Raw genomic sequence first — 15,040 nt, forward strand, 5'->3', positions numbered from 1 at the left:
CACCTGATGATTTGTACAGATTTGTGAACAGCCTGTTTACAAAACATCATCTGGTGAGTTAGCAGAAATCTAGTTTCTCCTATCAAAAAGTATCATCTGTTGTTCCCACTCTGCAGAGAAATGGCACAGAATCAAACCAGTTACAACTATAGAAAATTTGAGTCTCACATGTGTCAGGAAGCTTAATTAGGGGTTCATCCTCTTCTCCCTTATGTAAAAGACTCATCTTTTACCCTCAAGTCTGATGTCACAGACAGCTCAGCACTCCTAGATACCCCATTATTTGCATTTCAAGTGACCTGCAGTCCTCTCAGCAACATCTTCTTTGGAGTTAGATGCTCGTACTCTGTTATGCACTTGTCTTTTAGTTGTAAATGTATCTGTTAACTTGATGGATTGGGAACAGGATGAAAGTATGAACTGTAGTTTATTAGTCCTTGTGCCAGAGCAGGCAGCCTCGGCCTGAATTCTATCAGTGCATAGACATAAAAAGGAAGGTCATGAGTGAAATTCAGTTTGTCCTATACAATGACTTGCTGTGTATCTTAATAGTTTATTAAAACATATTAAAAGAGGTAAACATACCATAATGGTACTGCTCAGTGAATCCTAATTCTTGATCAAGAAATCTGAATCCCCTCTCATCTTTCCCAACAAAGATAATTTCAGCTTCATAGCTTCTTTTTGAACTTTGTTCACATGTAATCACATAATACATTCTTCATGTGTCTATCTTTTTCTGTCCAATAATATGGTTTTGAAAGTCATCTGTCTCTACATTCTTCATGTGTCTGTCTTTCTTCATTCAACATTTTGGTTTTGAAAAGTCGCCCTTGTCATTGTGGTTGGCGATAGTTCATCTCATTACTGTAAACATTGTAGGAATGTGTTCAACAGAGTTAATTACCTTTTAAAGGATTGTTATGAACATTTTTAAATTTTATCATTTGAGAATTGTATGTATGCATTTTAATTAGGTTGGAATTGCTGTATCTTAACTTTTCCCAGGGTACAGCAAGATGGAACTGAGGAGCTCTCCTTCCCCTGGTCAGCATAGAAAGCTGTGTATTTCCTCCTGCATTCTGAGAAAAATTACCTTTGAATTAGACCTTTAGGTCTATGGAGAACCTAGTTCTTTTGCTTTTCTACAGTTTTGGTTATGTTTCCCAACCTTTCTGTTGTGTTTTGCTCTAAACATTGAAGAACTAGTTAAATTAGAACAGCATCTTTAGAAGTTGTGATTATATTATGTTGCAAATGAGATAAATTACTAAACTTAAAAGTAATATTCATTTTACTTTGTGAACAGAAATTTTAACTACTTTAAAAATATTAAAATTCTAATTTAATTTTTATTTTGCCCTGTATACCGTGAAAATAAAAAATAGTTAACTAATACTGTGTTCACGTATGATTTCTTTCTAAGATGATGCCTAGTCCTAGTGTAGACATGAACAGCAAAAATCAAGTTCATAATACAAATTAAAATGAGGGAAGACCTGAGAAACTGTCTCATGAGTGAGTGAGTGAGTGAGTGAGTGAGTGAGTGCTGTAAGAGCTGTGGCATGGTAGGTGGGCTGTGGGCACACAGTTGCCTGTCAGCACTTTGTGTTTTGTTTCCTAGCACTCTCTCACCTTCTGAGTGAATTGGGAAAGACTATAGTACTTTGGATGAAGTTGCGGTGAGATGACAGGTCCAAGCCTAACAGTTGGGTGAAGGCTACAAGGATGCATGCCATACATCTTAGTAATGTCCAAAAAAGCTGGGCATAATGGAATAGGTATTTGATCTCAGCACTCAGGAGGCAGAGGCAAGTGGATCTCTGAGTTAGAGGACAGCCAGAGCTACATAGAGAAACTCTGTCTCAAAAAAACAAAAAAGAATGTCCAAGAGCACTGAATCATGGAATAATACATATATGTATACCACAAGGTTTTATTTTATTTGTTTCTCTTGAGACAAGATCTGAGTAGCTCAGATTGGCCTAGAACTTGTGATTCTCCTTTCTCAACCTCTAAAATGCCCAAATCATAGGCTTGGCTTGTACTACCTTGTTTGGCTAATCGCCTAGGGTTTTGCATTTAGTGGATACCTCCAAAAACTTTTGTGAAGGTTCAGATTTTATGTGTTGTTTTCATGTTTATGTTTCTTATGGGAGACTAGGCACATTGGTCAGGAATTTGTAACTATAGAACATGAACTAGAAGCAGTATTGTCTGCAGCTGGATTTAGAGCATATGAAATCTTTCAACTAAGTCCAAATTTTCAGCATATCTTGAAAACCCAGCCCAAAGTCCTGGTTGGCAGAATTCGCTGACATCGGTAGCAGGTAGCTCCTCTCTCCTGTGCTGCCCTGACCTTTCATGAATTCACTGCTGCAGTGACAGTTGATGGGCAGAGCTCACTCTTGTTCCCTTGCTTGAGGTTGCAAGTTATGAAAAAATTATTGCTATCATTTGTTATTAACGTGAGTCTAACTGAATTAATGAATAATAAATACTTTATACAGTACAGTTTAGCGTAATATAGTGTATAGACATGGAATACTATTAAATGTCTTTGGTGGTTTGAATGCGAAGTATTTCCTATAGGCTCTGATATTTGAAAACGTGATTTGCTTGACACTTTTTGGAGAGGTTGTGGAACCCTTAGTAGGCAGAGCCTTGGTGGAGGAAATAGGCCTCATGGGGCATGCTTTGATTCTTATAGCTTCATCCCATGTCATGTTTGCTCTCCGATTCATGCTTGTAGTTGAGAATGTGATCGCTCAGCTTCTCCAGTTGCCATTTCCATTTCCTTCCTATGCTGCTGTCCTGACTCTCAGCCAAGATGAACTTCTATCCCTCTGGAACCAGAAGCCAAAGTAAATCTTCCTTCTTTCAGTTGCCTGGGTCATGGTGTTTTATCACAACAACAAAACATAAATGCTTCAGTCTTCAAATGTGCTTTTGCTTTGAGAAATCAGTACAAGAAATGGTATGATTACACATAAATCTCCTAGCACGTTCCTTTGAGAGGACCTAAGAGCAGTGAGCTTCCAGGTCTGTTTCCAAATGCCATTTCCTACTGGAAGGAATATCATGCCTTAATAAAAGGCCTATGAGCTTCATTTAGGTCCCGCACCTCATACTGCAGTGTAGGACCATTGGGACAACTGAATATGGGATATGCTTGATAATACTGAATCAATGTTCAATTACTTTTTAGAATTAATTATGTAAAAATAATTGACCCAGTTGTTAGGAAATCTTGTTATTGCATGATTCATACTGAAGTATTGGAGATGAATGCTAGAATATATTCAAAAGGCTCAGATTCATCCCTGAGTAGTAGATGAATGGACAGATAAGAGATTTAGACATAGTGAGTGGATGGGTGGTTGGGTGGGTGAGTGGATGGATGGATGGATGGATGGATGGATGGATGGATGGATGGATGGATAATCACAGATATGGAAACAAAGATGATTAAATACATTAGCAAAGTTTTAATTGGTATATGTAAGTGTAGAGCATATAACTGCATATTATATCATTCTTTGAACTTTCCTGTGGCCTTGAATTTGTTATATAAACAAACAAACAAACATTTAACATCGGGCAAGACGAACCAGTTTTTCTTGATTATAACCCTTTGGTTTATTTTTATTGTAGTAAAATAGTCTTGTGAAATTATTATAAGTTAATATAGCTGTTACTCTAGACAAGCTTTCTTTTCTTTTTTAAGGCTTATTTTTATTTTATGTATTTAACTGGTTTGTTTGTTTTTTTCTTTACATATGTATGTTTTGGTGTGTACATGATGCTGGAAGAGACCAAATCCCTAGAACTGGAATTACAGATGGTTGTAAGCTACCCTGTGTAAGAATAGTCTGTACACTTAATCACTGATCCATCTCTCCAGTCCTAAACATGCTTTCTTAACTTGCATACATAAATCCATGTGGGATTTGTGTTGATGTTTTATAAATCTCTTTGTAGGTGTGCATGTGTGTCCATGCATGTGAACATAAATATGTAGGTGCATGCAAGAATGTGTGTATCTGTGTGTGGATGCATGTAGAGGTCCAAGGTCACCCTCAAGTGTCATTATACTGGTTCCATCCACCTTGTGCTTTAAGACAGAAGCTCTTGTGTGTCTGGCCAGTAAATCTTGGTGGGATACATGTTTCCACCTTCCCAGTGCCAAGATTGTAAGCATACACCACACTTTGTTTGGCTTTTTTCATGGATTCTAGGGTCCCCATATTTGTATGGCAAGCTGTTTACTGACTTAGCCATCTCTCCAGCCCTATTTTATAAATACTTTGACATGTGCAAAGTAGCTTTTGTCATAGTCCCTAAGGGATGCCCTCTAATAGACTTCTAATTTAGAATGCATTCTTTTTCTTTGGGGTGTTGGAATACTAGTTGCATTAGTCTTCTACAGTTCACATGCAAATTTGGTACTTCTGAATGTTCCAGTTTATACAAAACAGTGAGCTTCCAGCTAATATCAGCTTACAAAAAGACTTGCTTATATCCACTGATGGCTTGATGTAAGTTTATTTGACCACAGAGATTGTTACTTAGAAACAAATCAGAACATTTTAATAACATGATGTATTCCTTCTCTCTTCCAAACTAATACTCATTTAGTATAATCACATGTTATTTTTAAGACAGTTCTGCTTTCCCTGGTGTAGGGTTCACATTCTTCACATTTTATGCAAAGGAAAAAATAACGTCACATGTAAGTTTATGTTATATTCATTTATATGTTTAAAAGGAAGAAAAACTTGAGAGTAAGTGTAGTCATATTATTTTTTAGTCTTTATAATCATGAAGATATACTTATCAAGTTAAAACATTTGTTCCTTTACAAATGACAGCATATGATAGACAAAATTCCAGCAGGGATCTCAGTTTCAGAAGTTCTTCTTCATTACACTGAAGCAAGAGCATGTGAGTAATATGCCAAGGACTGTACACATTGACTCAAACGTGCAGTCCAAAAAGTCTACTACAAATTACAGTATGTAGTAGACTTTCTTTTATCTGAAAGCATTTTGGAGTGCAGGAGATACATATTAGCTTTCAGTATTGTATATGTGAAATTTTTATTAGGTCTTTGAAATTTTCAAACACTGCATCTTAATCATGTTCATCACTGTCTGGTGCAGTTGGGTTAAGTTCATTGGAACTAATAGTCATAGGTCCATAAATAAAATAAAAAAGGACAAACTTGCCATGGAATGTTCTGCCCCAACTTTGCCATATACTAGAAAGGCCTGAGCTCTTTATGTGGAGTGTGGTAAGGACTCAGATATTATTTCTAAGGGAGGAGTCTATCTACTACACAGGCTTAATGATCAAAATGCTACTTCTAGTTTGGTTGGCTGTTATGAGTAATATACAGGGTTTTGTTTTTTGTTTTTGTTTTTTGTTTTTACACTTAGATATTGCAAGCATCCAAAGTGACTCATGCTTACAGGTCAAATTTAATTTCCTTTCTTTTCATCAATTTGGTTTGTTTGCTCATAGCTCATACTGATGCATAATTTACTATGTAGCCCAAGCTGGCCTAAAACTTGAATAATTATTCAAGTTACTCTTGAATAATTATCCTGCCTTACTCTTCTGAGTACAGTGATTCCAGACATATGTCACTACTCCAAACTTGCTGAATTTTTGTGGTTGTTTTTTTTGAGGATGTATTTATTTGTTTTGTTTATTGTGTATTTCTCTTTAGTATATTTGTGTGCCTGAGACAACCAGAAGAGGGTATGAGATTCTTTGGAGTTGGAGTTACATGTGTTTTTCAAAGTGCCTATTGAGTGTGCTGGGAACTCAGTGTGAGTCCTTTGGAAAAGCAACAAGTGCTCTTAACCATTGAGGCATTTCTCCAGCCCTGGTCAGTTTGTTTGTTTGTTTGTATGTTTGTTTACTTTGCTTTGCTTTTTAAAAAATTTTTAGATTTATTTTGTGTGTGTGCATGACTGTTTTGCCTGCATGTATGTATATAAGTGCACTGCATGCAGTGCCCACAGAGGTCAGAAGAGAGTGTTGTATTTTCCAGAACTATAGTTACCGATGGCTGTGAGCCATCATGTAGATGCTCGAACTAAGCTGAGGTCCTTTGCAAGAGCAACAAATGGTCTTAACCTCTGAGCTGTTTGTTTGTTTGTTTGTTTGTTTCAAATCTAGGATGAGAAGTATTTTAGACTCTGAATTTAAGATTTACACTTAATATGTTCTTTTAGCCTAGAGTCTGGTGCAGGGATGTTCTACACTATAGTTCACAGTCCTTAGTCATGAACACGAATATGCTATAGGACAGTGAAAACATGGTCACATTTGAGTTTTGTTTTTAATTCTTCACCTGCTCTTCAGGAGAGCCATGGTTTGCTGAGCTGCTGGCATGGCCAGGTTCCCTATACAAGCCTTCCTAGCCAGCCAAGAAGCCCTGGGAATTTACTCTCTGGCCCAGTACAAAGCACTGTGCTGAGTACTGTGCCAAGTACCTAGAACTTGGCCTGTTATTTTCTCCACTGTTTGTCCTAATCTAATGAAATGCTACTTCAGATAGTAATACCTACCACACAAAAGGCCTGTCAACTGAGCAATTCATTTAATTCCCAGCCTCTGTCCCTCTTTGCTGGCATCTCAGATGAAGACATTGATGCACCCTTTGACAAGTCAGCCCTAGGCTCAGCACTTCCTTTTGACATCACATCATTTAATTGTCCATCCATCCTCTGTGAGACACAGTTGTTTCCCCAGTTTAGTGAATGAGGACAGTGGAAGGCAGGTCTAAGTTTTAGACCAGGTCTGTGCCAGTACTGATTTCAGTTCCCATTTCAGTTACTATGTTCATTTTGTTTTTAAGACTGGAGATAAATCTCAATGTTTCACAGAAACTAGAGCTTACGGGCATCTAATGATTGGCTGGTATTAGATTAGAGGTGACATTTCTTATAATGAGTTCTTTTAATATTTTTAAACATTTTTAGAATCGGTGATCTGAACTGATATGCAACCATAAACAAGGAATTAGTTCCGTCATCTCAGTTTATAAATTCTTCTCTGAGGAAAATTTTACTCTTCCCCTAACTAAGAGGAAAGGATAGAACTGATACCATATAGGGTTTTATTTATACTACTCTGAGGTTTCCCTTAAACTGCAGAATTTGAGTATTTCATTAAATCATCAGCTTGGAAACATAGTAATTCATGGTATGTTTAAATGATGGCCTTGGAAGGACTGTGATGCAGAACAAGCATATCGAATACTAAGTATTTCCAGTTGTCCAAACAGGATTTAATTGTTTAAAGAATACAATCTGGGCTAGAAAAGTACCTCAGCAGTTAGTTTGTGTGCTGTTCAGAGGACACAAGTTAAGTTCCCAGCACCCACATCGAGCAGCTCACAACACCCTGTAGCTCCACTTCTAGAAGAATTTGATGCCTCTGTGGGCACCTGCACACGTGCACATTCCCACACATCCACACAAAGTCAAAAATACTCTTTGTTTTTCTAATGTCTTGGTTAGGAAAGATTAATAAGAAAATTTACTTCTGGTTAACTTTTTAACCCTGTGAGACTTTTTTTCTATTTAATTTCTCATATTTCTTTTGAAAATGCTTACTTTTTCTCCAGATTCTTTTCTGTTTTGTTTTTGTTATTGTTATTTGGTTGGTTTTTGTTTTGGGTTTTTTTTTTTTTTTGAGAAGGTTAGTATTTGTATTAACTTTGGATGACCAATGAATTGATCCATTTTGCACTGGGGAGGGACCAAGAAGACAAATTTTTTTTGTTTAGTCAATGCCTGTTTTTATTGCCTAATATGCACAGCATGCAAGGGTTCAAGAGATGAATTGTTTTCTCCTGAATTTTATAGTTCTTTTGAAAAAGCACAATATACCTCTCCACCTAGCTCTCATGCAACACTCCCATACACAAAAACATCATACCTCATTAGAAATATCAAGTAGTCAGTTAGCCAAAATTCATAAACCTAGATCTGACCTGAGTTGTTATGTTAACATATGCATGAAATACTGGAGGAAGCTTCCCCAAGAGTCAGGGTCTAGCTACCATTCTTCCTGTGCCTGGAAGCTAGCTTTGGCAAGACAGAAGCTTAAGTCATAGAGACTAATGGTGAACTTGACTTCTCCTCCTGTGCCTTGAGACGAGGGTATGCTGACTGAAAGCATGTGTCCTCACCCATCCATTCACCCACCTGCCCTCTGACTTCCTGACTTTACTCTCCCCACATCCCGTGCTCGTACTACAAGCCAGGTTCCGCTGTTCTCTCACAAATGGCCACTGCTTACTTCCTTATCAGTGACCTAGATCCCCAGGAGCCTCGTGTGATCTCATCTACTGATCTATTCAAAACATAATACTTTAGATCCTTCTCTGGTTTCTGATATATTTATTTCTTTAAAACTAGATCGGATCTTAGTGTTTTTAAAATAGTCATGTACAATATGTCAGATCTCAAAATTAAAAATACAGATAGAATTCCTTGTACATATGTGCAAAGTCAAGATACGACATTAATGTTTTCTCAACCATGGTTATTCTAAGACTTCCTTAGAATACGCACATATGTGCTAGTGATTACAGCAGATTTGAGATCTGTTTGTTATCAAGAAGAGGGTTTGCTGTAAGGACATTTATTATTTATCACTATTTCTATGAAATTAAAACATTCCATCCAGAACATGATGAAATTTCAAGACTAAACAGGTTCCATGCTGGAAATGTTCACAAAAGTATAAAAACAGTTGAAATAAATGTATTTTCCAAAGTCAGGGCAAAGTTCCAACTGTCATTCTTATTTTTAGCTTTACAAGAGATTCTGCACCTTAACACAGTTGGGGAAGTGTGCAGAGCAGGCCATGGTGCATCTGTATATGCTGCTGCAAGTGCCATCCTTCTATGCAGGCTCCTGACTGTGGCCACCTATTCCTGAGCACTTTCAGGCCCTGACAGGGAAGCCTAGGCTGGTATGCTCTTTTCATCACCCTGTTTAGCTGATTGACAGCTCTTTCCTGGTCCTTGATCTTCTGTTTACACTCCTACCAGAAAGGAGACAACTTCTCAGTTATGTTTATCATTTGTTCTCTGCAGTGGCATCATAATGCAACTGAAGAAAGTCACAGTAAGATTGACAAGTGATGCATACTTGTGATCATAACACTTGAGAAGCAGAAATAGAAGGACTATAGTGAGTTACAAGGCAGCCTGAGCTACATAGTCAGACCCCATTTGAAAATGAGGTGTGTGAATATGAAGTAAATTGTTTTACAGCTTGTCATTGTTGTGTTAAATAATAATTTCATTGACTCAACTCCCTGAGCCTGAGCTCCCTTTTACCTGAGCACAAGCAATTGTTGCCTCCAGTTCCTGATTTTAAACACAGTGTGACCAGCTGTTTCAATCTTTTGCTCCCTTGATTTCCCTGCCCCATGATGGACTGTAACCCTAAACTTTGTAACAAAATAAACCCTTTCTTCCTTTAGTTAACTTTTATTGAGGTATTTTTATCACAGTAACAGGAAAAGAAACTAAGGCAGAGCCCAAAGCTAGAACTTAAGTCATGACACTAGTATTTCTTCAGAACAGAAATTTAAGAGTTAAATAAAGAAATCAACAAGTTTCTGTATGTATCATATAAAATTTTGTATCAATAAAGAGATCAAAAGTTGCACATACCTTTAATCCTTGCACCTGGTAAGTGCCAGGCCAGCCAGAGCTATACAGTAAGACTCGATCTTGATAGATGATAGATAGATAGATAGATAGATAGATAGATAGATAGATAGATAGATTCAATTTACATTAATAAAAGAAATCATTACAAGTCAGTGTGTAACAAATACTACTTTGTTCATTAAACTGATAAGAATTATATTTTAGCAACTGTGGCAAAAGAGATGGTTGCTAACTATATAACTAGTGGAGGAATGAGTTGTATGTATATTTATGTCAGCTTATAGTTAACAGTAATTTGTACTTTTAGAAGAATACTTACTTTTTGTAGTCTTTTTTTTTTTTTGAAACAGTGTCTTTACATAGTCCAGGCTGTCCTAAAACTCACTATATAGACCAGGCTGGCCTCACACTCACAGAGATCCTCTGGCCTCTGTCTCCCAAGTGCTGGGATTAAAGGCATGTGCCACTATGCTCAGTTTACTTTTTGTAATCTTTTGACCTTGCTGAAGAATGAAAGCAGTCTTGAAACGGCCTTTTTAATTGTAATTTTAAAAACTAATTGTAGACTTATAGTGTAGAATTTTTGTATACCCTTCTGATAGCTTTCCTTACCATTACCAGTGTACATATACAACCAGTGTAAAATGATCTAAACCAAGAAATTAGCGTTAGAACGGTGTTTTGGGGACTGGAGACTTGGATTAAGCAGTTAAGAGCATGCACTGCTCTTACAGTGTACCTAAGTTCAATTCACAGCACACTTATCAACTGGCTCAGACAAAACTGCCTGTAACTCCAGCTCCAGGGCATCCAACACCCTCTTCTGGTTACTGAGGGCAGTGCACTCATGCGCGCGCGCGCGCGCGCGCGCGCACACACACACACACACACAATAAAAGAGATATATTTTTTGTTAATGCTTGGTTAAAATTTATAAATGGCAAAGGGAAACTTGAAATTATTTGATGCGTTGTGGTTTAAGAACAATACTTGAATACAATCGTATACATGAAAATGCATAGGATGATATCTCTCTAGTTCTAATATAATTGTTTTCAAGATGAAGATGTTCAAGAGCTGAATCCTCATCCTCTTCAACATTACAGATTTGTTCAGGAAGAATATTCCTAAAGAAAAATAGAAATGTAAAATATAAACAGTCCAAGAATCTAAGTTTATAATTTATAAGCTTAGGGTTTTTTTTTTTTAATGTTTTGGTTCTTAAAATGCAGTTAGGCATGACATGGTGACTCACATTTGTCTTTCCAGTACTCAGAAACCTAATGAAGAATTGCAATGAGTTTATATTCACTACTCAATTGAGTTCCAGGCTAGCCTGGTCTAAAGTAAGGCCAGGTCTCAAAAGCTGTGGGATAGGGGTAACAGTAGGGACAGTCGAGGCAAGTGTAAGAAGTGAAGCTACAGGAGTGCTCTAATGGAGCATTGCCACAGCCTGCGGAGGGAGGGAGGGAGGGAGGGACGGAGGGAGGGAGGGAGTGAGGGAGGGAGTTCTTCCTAAAGGCTGATTTGAAACAGGAGCCTCTCTCACTGAGTAGGTGTAGTCAAGACTGGCCTGTAACTCTTGATCCTGTTGCCTTCACCTCTCAATAGCTTGAATTAAAAGCATGAACACCACACTTGACTCCAGACTGCTCCAGATTCATCTTGTAGTCACCCATGCTGCCTAGGCAGGTATAATGATTAAACACACATGTCCCCCACAGTGAAGGAAATTGAGTGCCAATAAATTCCTTCAGAATTTGCCTTCATAAAACTCTATCTTTGCCAGGCGGTGGTGGCGCACGCCTTTAATCCCAGCACTTGGGAGGCAGAGGCAGGCGGATTTCTGAGTTCAAGAGTTCGAGGCTAGCCTGGTCTACAGAGTCAGTTCCAGGACAGCCAGGGCTACACAGAGAAACCCTGTCTCGAAAAACCAAAAAAAAAAAAAAAAACCTCTATCTTTAGGCAACTTTTGTACTCTGCAGGTCACTTTCTGTATGTACATGGGGATTTCAGTATAGTGATTTATTTATTGCTTTACAGCCTTAAAATGAGTCTGTTTCCAAGACTTTACATACTGTGTAATAATATTCTACTTAATGCTATGGAAATTTACAAAATTAATACAAAAGTAGAGATCATTATAATCATATACCTATTATTCCACTTTAGCAATTACTAACATTGTCGGTTTTGTTTAGTTCTAATTACTTTTTATAACCATTTTTTCTCATCAAAATAAATCCAAAGGTTCATATTATGAGTCTTTATTTGTTAATCAAAATTTAAATTGATAATTGAAATATCTAAAATTTACCGAATCTTATTGTTGTTCAGTCTCAGAAAATGCAGTGCTTTCATGTCTTGTATTCCAGGTGGTATGGATTTGAAGTCATTGTGATCCAGAAATAATTCTCTCAGAGAATGATATGCCCCATAGAATGAGACTAGGTCCACACCATCATCAGAAAGTCTGTTAAATGACAGGTACAAGTACTCCAGGCCTGGTTCCATGTGGCCAAACACATAGCCAGGGATCCGATCAATTTGGTTCCCAATTAGGACAAGGTGCAGAAGTGATTTGGGTAGATAGGAGGGGACGTGGTAGAGCTTGTTATAGGACAGGTCAATAGATTCAAGATTCCTGCAACAAAGGAAACGTGAGCAGGATGAAGAACCTCCGGAGACTGACTGGCCATCCTGATGGTCCTGAACAGAACTAGGTTCTATGCCAGCCTGGGTCTGTCTGGCTCTCAGCCTCATGCTGTTCCCAGCATTCACACCGCTCCTTAGCTATGGGTGTGTATCTTCCCAGCATTCACACCGCTCCTTAGCTATGGGTGTGTTTCAGAGTCCAGGTGGGAAAACCCAGATCCTTTGGGAAATTGGGAAACAAATTCAAAATTGTTGAATCAAATGAAATCTAGGAGTCTTTGCTTCCAGAAATGAGATTTGGGATGAGAGTGGGGGTTGCCTTCATCTTTCACCCTTATTAGATTTGTGATCTGGCATATCAGAGACTTGTCATGTGAGATAAAGGGATTAGGGTAAAATAGAGGAATCTAAAGTATTCATGCACTGGGAAGTCCTGGGAATGTGGTGAGTTCCATCCTTTCTTTCAAAAGTTTTCCTTGAGTCTACAAGGGCTTCTGCCCAGCCCTCTTCACTCAATATTCCTCTATTCATGAAAGAATTCATTATCCTCCAATTGGTTCCAAACCTCTCTTCATCTCTCTGAACTATCCATGTCCCAGGTTGGTCAACTTAGGAGTATATTTTTTGCACAGACATGCAGCCTTTACTAAAGATTGAAAATAGGCTGTTGATTCCTGTCTAGGAAGTTGGATTTTATTTTGTATCTCTATTCTCAAACAAAGCCTTCTTAAGATTGAGAAATGCTTTGGGCCAAAGAAGGCAGCATGGTCTAGGAAGACAGGCCTAGCCTCTGGCATTTCCATCTAATGATGAAGAAAAGAGTTGTCTACTTATTCCTCTCTGTATGTAGACATTACGCTGTTTCAACTGACAACCTGAGGTAGACACTGCTTGGGTGGCATTTGATTGCTAGGGATCAGCCCTCATTTCTTTCTAGTTTAGCACTCAGAGAGTAGTGGTCATGATACCAATTATATAATAAATGGTTTGGAAACTCAATGAGATAGCTAAATGTTAAAATTAAGAATAACAGTTCCATTGGAAAGGATACTTAGAAAGTTAAATTGTGGTAGATACTTACTCTTGATTTATCCATGCTAAAGGAGCAATCCGACTTTCTTCTATTTTATTATAACGTAGTACGATCATAGTTATCTTTCTGGTATGATTGAAACAAATTTCAGTTATTTCTTCAATTTGATTATTTTCCAGGTATAACTCCTATAAATAAGAGAAAATATTATTTTTCTTCTGTTTGCATTCAATGGTATCCAATTTCACAAAAATTAAAATAGAGTATTCTCATTAGTATTAAAGTCTTATTATTCAAGTCAGTTCATACTTTTAAATTGTCAAATTTTATAGCTAGCAAAATAAAAAGTGCTGCTTATCATGATTATGGGATTAAATAACCTTAATTTGTATGTTTATGCATATTTGAGAGTGGGGGTATGTGCAGGCACATGTGTGTGCAGGAGCATGTGGAGGACAGAAGTTGGTATGAGAGCTCTTCCTCAGGCACTCTCCAGCATTTTACCAAGTATATCATCTCTTCAAGTAAGTAAGCTTAGCTTTTAGCTACATATGATACAGCATAACATGTAATTGTATACATTTTCTGACTTATAAAACTTATATTGAGCTACAGAACACTGAAAACTGGGAGTAGATAATGACAACTCAGCAGTGAGAAACTCAGGCCTGTAGAAAGAGTAACAGGCATTGTAGGTTCCAGGGCGGATGCCTGAGGGGCTGGGCTGGCTGAGTATTAGCTTCAGACCAGCTTCCCACCATCCCATAATAGTCATAATTATTTTAGGTTCATGTTTCTACACTTGATTTATAGTCTATTTACTCATAAAATTAAAGTTCATAAAGAATCTTAATTTGGATAAGAATGCAACCTGCTAGAACTAAGTTTTTAGAACCTAGCTACTTTCAAGATGCTGGTTTTAGAAAAAATGTTTTACTAAAGTCTCTGAATTACTAAATTTTTCTGGACAAATCTACCAAGGTGAACTCTCAATTCTGAACATCTATGCTCCAAATGCAAGGGCACCTACATACATAAAAGAAACTTTACTAAAGCTCAAAACACACACTACACATTACACAATAATAGTGGGGGATCTCAACACCCCTCTCTCAGCAATGGACAGATCATGGAAACAGAAACTAAACCGAGACACTTTGACATTAACAGAAGTTATGAACCAAATGGACTTAACAGACATCTATAGAACATTTCACCCTAAAACAAAAGAATATACCTTTTTCTCAGCACCTCATGGTACCTTCTCCAAAATAGACCATATAATTGGTCACAAAACAGGCCTCTACAGATACAAAAAGATTGAAATAATCCCATGCATCTTATCAGATCACCACGGACTAAGACTGGTCTTTAATAATGACAAAACCAATGGAAAACCCACATGCAAATGGAAACTGAACAACTCTCTACTCAATGATGACTTGGTCAAGGAAGAAATAAAGAAATTAAAGACTTTTTAGAATTCAATGAAAATGAGGACGCATCATACCAAAACTTGTGGGACTCCTTGAAGGGAGGGCTAAGAAGAAAACTCATAGCTCTAAGTGCCTACAAAAAGAAACTGGAGAGAGCACACACTAACAACTTGACTGCACAACAATAAGCTCTAGAACAAAAAGAACCAAATA

At 37.5% G+C, this 15,040-nt stretch overlaps 2 protein-coding genes across 5 annotated transcripts in view; one reads left to right on the forward strand and one right to left on the reverse strand.

The window, feature by feature from the left end:
* The window catches only part of Cenpp (centromere protein P), a 180,082-nt gene that overhangs the window by 96,325 nt on the left and 68,717 nt on the right, over nt 1-15,040 (forward strand). The window lies entirely within an intron of this gene.
* The window catches only part of Ecm2 (extracellular matrix protein 2), a 35,138-nt gene continuing 30,713 nt past the window's right edge, over nt 10,616-15,040 (reverse strand). For all 3 annotated transcript variants that reach the window (XM_028763139.1, XM_028763137.1, XM_028763138.1), the window contains 3 exons: nt 13,440-13,579; nt 12,021-12,347; nt 10,616-10,830 (listed from right to left, as the gene is read on the reverse strand). In XM_028763139.1, coding sequence (XP_028618972.1) covers nt 10,662-10,830; nt 12,021-12,347; nt 13,440-13,579 — 636 coding nt within the window. In that variant the 3' untranslated portion in view covers nt 10,616-10,661. The remainder of the gene's footprint in view (nt 10,831-12,020; nt 12,348-13,439; nt 13,580-15,040) is intronic.

The sequence above is a fragment of the Grammomys surdaster genome, unplaced genomic scaffold (genome assembly GCF_004785775.1).
Source record: "Grammomys surdaster isolate TR1022 unplaced genomic scaffold, NIH_TR_1.0 137, whole genome shotgun sequence".
Taxonomy (NCBI): domain Eukaryota; kingdom Metazoa; phylum Chordata; class Mammalia; order Rodentia; family Muridae; genus Grammomys; species Grammomys surdaster.